This window comes from Poromitra crassiceps (genome assembly GCF_964638095.1).
Source record: "Poromitra crassiceps genome assembly, chromosome: 1".
Classification (NCBI taxonomy): Eukaryota; Metazoa; Chordata; class Actinopteri; order Beryciformes; family Melamphaidae; genus Poromitra; species Poromitra crassiceps.
In genome coordinates, this window is record NC_139623.1 from 125,368,943 (window position 1) to 125,381,299 (window position 12,357).

General features: G+C 44.3%; 1 protein-coding gene across 1 annotated transcript in view; it reads left to right on the top strand.

Annotated features, from left to right (window-relative positions):
• Positions 1-7,728: 7,728 nt before the first annotated feature.
• The window catches only part of tgfb2 (transforming growth factor, beta 2), a gene marked incomplete at both ends in the record, with an annotated part of 79,434 nt that continues 74,805 nt past the window's right edge, over positions 7,729-12,357 (top strand). The window contains one exon of the mRNA XM_083641258.1: positions 7,729-8,074. Within this exon, the coding sequence (XP_083497384.1) occupies positions 7,729-8,074 (346 nt within the window). The remainder of the gene's footprint in view (positions 8,075-12,357) is intronic.

Below are 12,357 nucleotides of genomic sequence, written 5' to 3' on the forward strand. Positions count from 1 at the left end.
TGTGGGCCTCGAGAAATCACTGAAAACGCTCTGAAAACTCTGGCACTGGGAGCGTCCGTTCTCCAAAAGTGGCTGGCACTCAATGAGTTAAAGTCCAACTGAACCTGTTTGTCACGTGCATAATGAGTCCGTTTCAGACTGAAAACATAGTTTGTCTAAGATGACAGGTTGAGAGGCGGGTCATAGTATCATGTCGATGATTTTATTTGACAATTCTGGGGACTGGATTGGGCTTTGGCCAATCCTGGCGTGTTCCGCCTCCAAATCGAGTGGGATTAAGTGTGTTGTGGCGCTCCCCTCGGGAAGAGCCTTTTGACGGGAGGTTAGTGGCTGAGTGGAGCTCAGCGAGCCGCAGGCAGCCGGCTGCCTTCGTGTTGCCGAGCGGAGAGTGCAGCACGTCGGCCTGGAATCTCCGAAGTGCGACCCCTGACAACCAAGCTCTCGGATGCGCGCGCCATTATCGCTGCTGTAAATACGATATCCCTGGAATGCGCGTTTTAACGAGCCAGTTACATTTCTTTGCATACTTAGAGATTATAGTTTTTGTTTTTTGTTCATGTTTCTAACAATTGGCCAAGTTAGTAGTTAGTTTATGGGATAGGAATTCTGCCAGATGACAGGCACTAGGCGCCATTTTCTCTTTCTTTTGAAAGAGAAAATTATCCTGAAATGAAGATTTGATTGACAGCTGCATGTCATGATATGATTGGTTGAAATGGGGTAGAAATTTGATAGTACTAGGTGATGTCAGCAAACTGTACATGACTGTTATCAATGAAATCTTGAAAAATGAACTTTTGATGTGAAAAAGTGAAAAACTAAAGAAATTAGATTGTTGTGATTTGTTTTGCATACATCATTAAATAGGTGCACTGCATACCCAGGTATTTGAACTAAAAGAAAATAAATGTCATTTTTGGGTTCAGCTCGACTTTAAGGCTGAGTAAGGAGATGGATTTGATTTCACCAGAGGCTGAACGCAGCAAGACAAAAGACTGCTGCAAATAACAGGAGAGTTTGGGAAATAATGTTACACACAAGAGGGTATAAGCTCCACTCAACTGGTAGCCATAGAGACGGTAAACACGATTATCTCGACTCTGACCAATCAGTAGTCTGCAGTGTTTCACGTCACTGTATGGTACCGGCTCCACCAGCCCTGTAACTAAAAAAGTATACCAAAGTTTAAACGATCTACTGTGCAGGTGCATACAGTTACCTTTAAACTTCACCTTTTCCACACGCATAAACCCTGACGCTGCCAAATGGTTTTGATCTCATGAGAATCCAGCTGCCTTGCAAGGTTAATGGCCCTATCCAAAACACTCCAAAATAATCGCTGCCCCCCCCCCAGAAGGGTGGGTGAGCCTCTGGAACAGCGATCAATATATCAGTCAACCCCTATAATGATCCTTATACACTAGTGCACTCCTCTTATAGTGATCAGTTTGGGACAGGTCAAATTGATCATGATAAGCGAATGATCAAGAGATTTTTTCCCCTTTTCTTTATTTCTCATGCAGATTACCATCTAATTGACATTTGTATATTTATTACATGAATACAGTACATATAACGTATTGAAATGGACAGCTTCATTATTTACTGAATGTCCATTGTTCTCAGGTGTGACATGGCCCAAAATGATCACTGTAAGCAAATTATTGATCACTATAAGTGAATTATTTAAACCGCATGTGTATAGGAATGATTTGGGAATAAGCTTTTTGATCAATATAAGCGGTTCATCACTAAGTGGATTCCACTGTAGTAGTTGTTTCCTTCTGGGAAAAGTGAATTGGGTTAGCAGCTCACACTAGGGATGCAACGATATGAAATGTCACAGTACGGTACGGTATCTAGCATATCACGGACGCTATACAATACAGTATTTCACGGTATTTATTCCAGTCCACCCCCGTTTTAAACATACTAGGGTGAGAAAACAAAATGATTTTGCTTTGAAGAAAAATATTGCTTTATTGAACTGAAACTAATGTGAGTGTTTACACAAGGGTCCTCCATTATGAACTTATTGTAGGCGTGTGTGCATATTGTCTAACACATTACAGGGAAAGCTTACGGTACAAAGCGTGCTCGATAATATCGCGGTGTATCGTTAAATCCATCATCCACACGGTCACAAAGATGCTGTTCTAATCTCAGGACCAGCGACAGGTGCAATAACACAACCATGTTCCACAGATGAGCTTTGCGAAACATAAAAATCCTGGTGCTGTGGTATTCCGATATGCTGCTATTGCAGTTTTCCTGGTTGGGAACAGGTGTTGGAAGGCGGCCGAGTAGCCTGAGACTCCCACACGAACCCCCCCCCCCCGGCCTCACATCTGTACTGCGGCTACTGATTTAGTGACAACATCTGGCTTCCAGCGGCCGCCTGGACTCTGAGTCTCTTAGAGCCTGTCTCAAGGTTGGGTAGGGGCACAGAGGGGCGGCCTTTGGCAAACATTGACAAAAAAGTGGGGCATAAACGTAAATCAACCTGGCAGCACACAAGAATGGGAACGGAGAGGGGGGGGGAGGTGGGTGGTGGTGGAGTCGGGATATTTGGCGATATCCAATTGACCCGTTTCACATCAGCCATTTTGTGTCTCAAAGGCAGGGTAAACAGGTGTGTAACCAGAACATTAATGGCAGTTTCCAACTCCCATTCCATGTTCCAGTGCCGGGGCCCTCATTAATGCACCTGTTTACCCTGCTTTTTTGAGACACAAAATGGCTGCTGTGAAAAGGGTCTATCAGCAACAGTCAGGTGGAGGGAGAGGCAGAACACATTTTCAGTCAGTTGTTCTTCACTACTGCTAATAGCGAGCGATGCACCATGATATCGCCACGCTATCGGTCAATAAAGGCTTTAATATTAAATATCTGCATAAGCCACAAAACGAACATTTCCGCTGATATGACAGACTATTGATAGCATTACACTTTAATTATGCCCAAATGCTCTATGCTTGACTAAACACTCATTTTTGTTTGAAAGAAAAATGTTACATCAATAAAAAATATGGCATGTTTTACATAACCTAAGTTGAAGTGGTTTACATTTTGAAAAGCATTGCATTTAGGTCTGCATCTGCCAGTGGGCCATCACGATAAGAGTAGGCATACTAATGTGTTAATGCCACTACAGGAGAGACTTGAGCTATTTTCACACATGAAAATGTGTGTGTTCTCGGAAACTAGGTGGGAAAAAGTACATGCATATATCAGCATCTGCAATCGGCAGAGTTGGAACATATCAGCATATCAGATGAAAAGATGTGATATGGTGCATCCCTGTGTCAGAAAGCCAGAAGCAGTAGTCAGTAGTGATCTACAGTGGGAGCGCTGTTGTGATGCTGTGGCTCCTCGTGCACACAGTCCAGCAGTAAATCACGTCATCGTGGCTCTTCTGATGTTTCCAACACAAATCAGATAGAAGTCTGTCTGCCTGCTCCAGCATCTTATCAGTCACCATTCAGCTTATGGTTCAGTGTCTAAAAGGCAGGGTACATGGATTGGAACTTGGAAGCCCTCATCAGTGTTTTGGTTGCGCCTGTGTTTACCCTGCCTTTTAGACACAAAATGGCTCCTGTGAAAAAGGTCAATTGTAGCTTTTCCACCCACTTGCTGGTATTTGAATGACACTTTCAAACAGCTTGGCTAAATAGAGTGACAAATTCACGCCCTCTTCCGGGTTTGGCATACGCACCAAGGATTTCATCTGCCATTCATTTTTTCCATAGACTGATATGTGAAATGCCTATAAAAATTGTTGTACTTGGTCAAATCATTAATCAAGCAATTCAGCTATTTAGAATCAGGAGAGACTATAGAACATTTCACTCAGATCAAAACTAGAGTTTTTGTTTGTTTTGGTCCGGGTGAAATCTATGATCTCCCCTGATTCTAAATATAGGTGAATCGTTTGACCAAGTAAAACTATTTTTATAAGCATTTTACGAAATGCCTATGGAAAAATGAATAGTGGTTGAAATCCCTTGGTGCATATGGATAAGAGGGTGTGACTTTAGCACTCTATAACACAAAAACTGTACCACTCTATTCCTTCAGAAGTTGTAGCCGTCATAGATTATGTTGCATAGTTGATTTCTCTATTGTTGACAAAATGTGTTACTGTAAGTCGCTTTGGATAAAAGCGTCTGCCAAATGACGTAATGTCATGTCATGTAACACCTCACTTTGTCACATAACACTCAACATGCATGGGCCAGTATGTGTCACGTGTCACATCAAAAAATATTGCATACACTGTCCTGTTCTACGCTTGTAGGCTACTGTAGGCTATGTGTGAACTAGTCTCGACGCCAGACCCATGAGAGTTCTTACGCTGATACACTACGTTACTGCATGCTGCAGAGCTCTAGTATGCGGAGCACAGCGATTCAACGTAATATTTGAGTCTGGGGAGAGACTATGTGTGAACCTGCCATCAATCATTTGTGCTTTTCTCATTGACTTCCTTTTTGAACCCATTGCTTCCTATGGAGAAGCTTGCAGCATTGGCACTGAGCTTGTTTGTATCACATACTTCTGGCCAGAGCTTTGCAACCACTCAGAAAACTGTTGTTATTTACATGTGACTGATTGGACCATGACTTTTCAGCAGGTTATTTATACACAGTGGCCCGTTGTAACTTTTTTATTCAATTTGTATAGCTGCACCCAGACATTTCTATCATGAAAAACATATTTGCACATATTGTATATCTACTACCTTGTCTGCAGAGTGCAGTAATCCCTGAATGTAGCTATACAAATGTATACTCATTTGAGATTAAATTGAACTTGAATGTTTTGTGTGGGTTTGCTGTGGCAACAGAGAGAAGGCTACAGATAAGAATACGAGGGATCAGCCGAGCAGCATTTCGATAAACAAACCGCGTCACTGGGTGGCAACGGCAATGGAACCCTATAGAGCATCAGCTTTGGGAGGCTTGAGTGTCTGACTCTAGCTGGCTGACTCTGTTTACATAAAAAAAAAAACTGCAACAGTTCACACAACTTTAACATGACATGCATATACATTCAACTATTGAGCTACTTCTGCTCTCACTTAGAATGTCAAAATGTAAGCGATGTGATGTATAGTTTTTGAGATATTAACATTTGGCACAACTCATACGAATAACTGCCGCGGGGTTCCACATTTCTGGGTGGCAAGTGACGTCACGCTGATTTGTCCTATAGAGCAGAATGCAGAATGGACATAGTGAGGAGGATACCACAACCAACCAAAATCATATGAACAAATGGTCAAAACATTTATTCATGTAGGCTATTTAATTTATGGACATTTAGAACAAAATAATTGTAAACTCTCAAATATGTCACAGTGTGTAGCCTAGTGCCAGGCCCGGCGTTGGTGGGGAGCCTGGCCGGGCCGTGCCCCCCCATTCCCCAAACTGACCCCCCCATTCTTTTTTTTAAAACTCTGTTTTAAAGTTTAAAACAGAATCTGGCTGTCATTAGGCATTGATTAACTGAATGCTATTGCTAACTGTTACTTTGAACATCCATTTGCAATGATTCTGGCTGGATATTACCTATTGTAAATTTGTCACAATGAATGCAATTTGTGCACAATGTGTAAATACATTTAATATTAATTGTTTAGGCCTAATTATTTGTAAAGTCACAACACATTAGAGATGTGTGTAGTTCTTCATAGATTTAGCCTCTTCATTTTGCTCTCAAATGCACCAGGTTGACGAATTTGACTTTAAAATGTACAAAATCTTCTTCCGGGGGAGAATCCCCCCGGACCCCCCTTGGGTAGCTTGGCCCGCCCAAGCTAGGGGCAGGCCCCCTCTGTAATTTGGGTCTGGAGCCGGGCCTGCCTAGTGCACCAGGCCTCTATCTCAGATAGATGCCCTTTTCACAGCAACCGTTTTGAGGTGGTATTAAGCAGGTTTAACCAATACCATTAATAATTGTTCCATTCCATTTACACTGTAGGTGTTCCAGTGCGAGGGGCCCTCATTAATGTTATTGATTACACCTGCTTCACCACCTCAAATGGTTGCCGTGAAATGAGCCTCTCATAAGGCATCTAAACCACATGATGACTGCATCATAATTATAATAATCAGAGCGTGATATAATAAACACTGTATAGGGACTGAATTATTTAACTTTTGTGATGTTGTTCTGATGATAGCCTACAAGAAAGGTCGATCTCTGCTTCCAATCTGTTGGGAATGAATCACAATACACTTCAAGGAAAACTGTTGGCAAAAACAGATAGGCCTACTGAGTTTCCCTGGAAGCTGGATGGGGGGAAAATTTCAAATAAAAAAGGAGCTCCGACTGGCTTTAGGACCCTGCGTCACGGCGCGCAAGGGGCCAGCGCAGCGGCCCGTACCCGTGCAGCGCTGTCCCGACTCCCGATGGGCACACCGAGCAGAGCGCTCATATTTACAACAGGTCGCAGTCGTGTGGTAACGTGGAGTGAAGTCGCAGGTCCCCTGCTGAAGCGACCACGGTGTGTGAAGCGGCGCGGCACGGGGAGCACGTGGTAACGGTCTTATAAACCTGGAGCTGTCCGCCTGGCACCAGCTGTCCGCCTGCCTGGCACGGCACGCGTAAATACCAGCCAACCCCAACTAGATGGGGTGAGAGGAGACCCGAGCGCACAACACGGCACGCTCCATGCAGTCAGTCACAGCTGAGGGGGAAGCTCCGTGTGTGTGAGAGTTTTACCAGCTTTTTTTATCCTGACAGAAAATCACGGTTTTGGATGGATTTCCTCCTCGCCGGAACGGACAGAAAACGCATCAGCCAAGACTGAAAAGAGTCCGCACCTTGCGCCCTGCGAGCGCCAGGCTTTGACTTCTTGTTGTTTTTCTAAACCAGTTTGTGATCTGTTGGGGAGGAAAGGGAAAAGACAGCAATGACTCGCTTTGCAAGACACTGACGTTTCCCCGGAGAGAGCTCTCAGAGCGCAGGCTGCTGTGAGGCGGCCGAGGTGCGGCAGGGTACCGGGAGCTGAGAGCGCTCTGATGCGGCGGAGGTGCGCTCCGTCCCCGCTGCAGGCTACACGGCGGTGCGTCCGCCTGGCAACAGCCTCTCGGCAAGGCGTCTGAACAGACCGCGCATGGCCGCGCGGCGCGTCCACTTTGATGACATTCTCCTGCGCCTTTACGCACTCTCTCTGCCTGTTTACTATCAAACGGGACTACACCGGACCGAATAACGGATTCTTATTTTTTTGCATCTAGACAGTTGCATGGATTTTCAGCTACAACTCAGATAACACCTTACTAAACTTGGGGACATACAACAATAAAAACACTTTTCACCTATTTTTGGGGAAGGGAAACTAGCCATCGCGCATACATGCTCTCCACTTTTGAACCGTTTTCCCACGAAATGCCCCGTGGTATTTAACCCTCCCCCGTCAACACTTTTTTCCTTCCCAGTTTTTAGCTTTGTCTAGCCATGGACCAATAAAGACGTTTGAACTTTTTCGACAGAACAGTGTGCAGAACAGGACTTTTGTTTTGTTTTGTTAAGTTCGCCAACAACACTTGATCCATGTGTTATCTACAAAGGAGACAAACTTAAACTTATTTATTGCTTGATCTAACCTTTCCCAATTCAAGTGCACCTGTTTCCTGTTTGAGCCGACTGAGGACCCAGGCTCCTATATCAATTTCTCTCCCTATATTGTGCGCTATAGTTTCCAGGCGTGTGAGAGTAAAGATGAGCCCCTCTCTCCTCAGCGTGCTCCTGGCTCTGGATGTGTGCAGCCTGGCTCTGGGGCTGTCTACATGCAGCACCCTGGACATGGAGCAGTTCATGAAGAAGCGCGTGGAGGCCATCCGAGGGCAGATCTTGTCCAAGCTGAAGCTGAGCAGCCCGCCGGAGGACTTCCCCGAGCCGCACGAGGTGTCGCGCGACATCATCGCCATCTACAACAGCACGCGCGACCTGCTGCAGGAGAAGGCCAACGAACGCGCCGCCACCTGCGAGCGCCAGCGCAGCGAGGAGGAGTACTACGCCAAGGAGGTGCACAAGGTCGACATGCAGCCCCCCTACCCATCCGAGAGTAAGTCTGTGTGTGTGTGTGTGTGTGTGTGTGTGTGTGTGTGTGTGTGTGTGTGTGTGTGTGTGTGTGTGTGTGTGTGTGTGTGTGTGTGTGTGTGTGTGTAAGAGATTGACCCATAAACATGACCTGTGCATAGAGTCTTCTGTGGTCACGCGAGCAAGCAGTGTCTGTAGGCTATGTAGCCTACTACGGTGTTCATTCATCTAGTATTCACTCACTCACTCATCTTAATCTGTCTCCTGATGGCTGTTATGGTGCATGAATCTACACACCATAGCAAACAACCCATTTAGCTAAACAAGCTAGCTGGCTATACCTAGATGCATTTTTTCCTATTCCTACCAGCGCCATCTGGTCCGTTTGAGGAGCTTGCTGCTGAAAAGGTCGGCGTTGCCATATTTGTGGATATCGAAATACACAACCTTTTTATCCCTAGCTATGGCACCTTTACCTAGCCCCGCCCCCTTCCTTGATGGAAGGGATGGACATGAGGTCACAGTGACCTTGAACTTTGACCTTTGACCAACAAAATCTAATCAGTTCATCCTTGAGTCCAAGTGGATGTTTGAGCCCAATTTGAAGAAATTCCCTCAAGGCGTTCCTGAGATATTGCATTAACGAGCATAATAAATGTTGATGTTATGTGAAATTACATGACAATAAAATATATTATATTTTATAGACAATTTACATTCTAAATCTAAAAAACAAAACAAAAAAACAACGCTTGGCCTACTCTCGTATCATATATCTCAATATTTGGGCAGGTCTATATTGCAAACCGAACTACACCCATTAGCTGCTAGCTAGCTGCTGCTCTACCTGCTGCTTGCTGCAATTTCATGTATGCAATAGCTAGCAGCTAGTGGGTGTAGTTCAGTCAAAAGAAAAACATCCGACATGAAACTGCTCACAACAAGGTGTGTGGATTATCTCCAGTAACCGGGCCATGATTTCTGGAAAGAGGCATTGCTGTTGAGTTTTTCAAATGTATTTTTCGTGCTTTGAGCACCGCAAGCCGAGTGCCATCCAGTTCCATTGTATGTATGAAACTGGTGAAAGTTATGTTATGTATATGGGGGACTGGTAAAAAGTCTAACTGAATGCTGCTGTGTATATTGGTGGTGGGTTTGCCTTGCTTTTTGCACCATACTACATCACTGTGTACAACATACACTCAGTGATGTCATACTACATCACTGTGTACAACATACAGTCAGTGATGTCATACTACATCACTGTGTACAACATACAGTCAGTGATGTCATACCACATCACTGTGTGCAACATACAGTCAGTGATGTCATACCACATCACTGTGTACAACATACAGTCAGTGATGTCATACTACATCACTGTGTACAACATACAGTCAGTGATGTCATACCACATCAATGTACAGTCAGTGATGTCATACTACATCACTGTGTACAACATACAGTCAGTGATGTCATACTACATCACTGTGTACAACATACAGTCAGTGATGTCATACCACATCACTGTGTACAACATACAGTCAGTGATGTCATACTACATCACTGTGTACAACATACAGTCAGGGATGTCATACCACATCACTGTGTACAACATACAGTCAGTGATGTCATATTACATCACTGTGTACAACATACAGTCAGTGATGTCATACTACATCACTGTGTACAACATACAGTCAGTGATGTCATACCACATCACTGTACAGTCAGTAATGTCATACTACATCACTGTGTACAACATACAGTCAGTGATGTCATACCACATCACTGTGTACAACATACAGTCAGTGATGTCATACCACATCACTGTGTACAACATACAGTCAGTGATGTCATACTACATCACTGTGTACAACATACAGTCAGGGATGTCATACCACATCACTGTGTACAACATACAGTCAGTGATGTCATACTACATCACTGTGTACAACATACAGTCAGGGATGTCATACCACATCACTGTGTACAACTTATAGTCAGTGATGTCATACTACACCACTGTGTACAACATACAGTCAGTACATCACTGTGTACAACATACAGTCAGTGATGTCAGTGATGTCATACTACATCACTGTGTACAACATACAATTAGTGATGTCATACTACATCACTGTGTACAACATAGCGTCAGTGATGTCATAGTGATGTCATACCACATCACTGTGTACAACATACAGTCAGTGATGTTATACCACATCACTGTGTACAACATACAGTCAGTCCACATCACTGTGTACAACATACAGTCAGTGATGTCATACTACATCACTGTGTACAACATACAGTCAGTGATGTCATACTACATCACTGTGTACAACATACAGTCAGCGATGTCATACCACATCACTGTGTACAACATACAGTCAGTGATGTCATACTACATCACTGTGTACAACATACAGTCAGTGATGTCATACTACATCACTGTGTACAACATACAGTCAGTGATGTCATACTACATCACTGTGTACAACATACAGTCAGTGATGTCATACTACATCACTGTGTACAACATACAGTCAGTGATGTCATACTACATCACTGTGTACAACATACAGTCAGTGATGTCATACTACATCACTGTGTACAACATACAGTCAGTGATGTCATACTACATCACTGTGTACAACATACAGTCAGTGATGTCGCGATAAATAAAGAGAACCAAACAACCACATGTATGAAGGGAAATCCGTTGTACATTCATAAAACCAGTAGCTGATTGCCTTTTCCCTCAAAGCCCCCATCTTCATGCAACAGATCAGTTTCATACTACTTAACTGTGAGGTGGCTAAGTTGAGTTTAGGCGGGTTTACCTGCTTCCCATACAGCTCTGTATATAATTTAGTAATGCCCAACCAGAAACAAAGGAGAAAATGCCATCACAGATCATTGAAGTGTGCAGTAAGTGTGTCACTCAAGCCCCAACCTCCGATTCTGAAAAATTAAGCCAACGCAGAAGTAACAAACTGCAGTTCCCCGAATGGCCACTTGACGCTGGCTCCAAAAGGTAGTAAATCCTCATAGACCGCCCTGTTAAAATGCCCAACTTTACATCAGAAATAAACAACTTTACAGACTGGTACAAACACACACAACCACACACACGGGGGGGCATGGTGGCGCAGTGGTAGCGCTGTCGCCTGACAGCAAGAAGGTCCTGGTTCGATTCCCGCCTGGGGCGCTGCCTACTGCCCAGGTAGGCTAGCTCATCAAAAGGGCCTTTCTGTGTGGAGTTCACATGTGCTCCCCTGGGGTTTCCTCCAGATAGGAACCCCCCCGCAAAAAAAAGAAGAAAATCATTCCTCATTCATCCCCATGTTAAAATAACTGTACCGGGGGCACTTTGGCTAATGCTCAAGCTATAAGGGCCAGGGTTTGAGGTAGGGCCTAGGGTCAGGGTTAGGGTCAAGGCCAGGGCCAGGGTTCGGCTTTAAGTTTGTCGAGTTTGATTATATACAATTTCTCTCCTTGAGTTTTTGATCCTGGTTATGTGTTTTCTCTACCTTGAGTTATCTAGATTTTAGGACACATCATCAGTAGTGGACCCCAGGATCATTGGGTGGTTTGGGCCAATTTTCACTAGACACCCTCACCTGAGGAAGGCCCTCCCAGGTTTGATCAAGTCCTGGGGTGTGTCCCATAGCCAATTGGTTTTAGCATTAGGGTTAAAGTTAGGTTTAAGGTTAGGGTTAGAGCCAGGGTCAGGGTTACGTTTAGGGTTACGGCCAGGCTTAGGGTTAAGGTTAGTTTTAGGTTTAGGATTAGGATTAAGGGCAGGGTTAGGGTAGGGCATCTCCCAGAGTCAGGGTTAGAGCCAGGGTCAGGGTTAGGTTTAGAGTCAAGGCTAGGCTTAGCGTTAAGGTTAGGTTTAGGATAGGGTTTAGGTTAGGGTTAGGATTACGCTCAGGGTTAAGGTTAGGGTTAGGTTTGGGCATCTCCCAGAGTTGGGGTTGGGGCGGGGGGTTGGGGGGGGGGGGTACATAACTCGCCCATTTACACAGTCTAGGTCTGTATAGAAGTGAATGAGAAAATGAGCCTACTTCTCACTTGATACATTATCTCAGTAAACACTTTCCTAATTAGTTTATCGCCTCAATCTCTAGTTTCAAGTCTTCTTCAATACAGCACGATGTTTATTTAGTCAATTATAGTCCCATTTAGAGTCAAATAGAGTATGCTTTGGGGCGTGATTGACAGGCCTGGCCAGGCACGGCTCGCGTATCACAGACCGCTGTGGCTCTGTCTCGCTCTTGCAAAAAAAAAAAAGTTGTTACA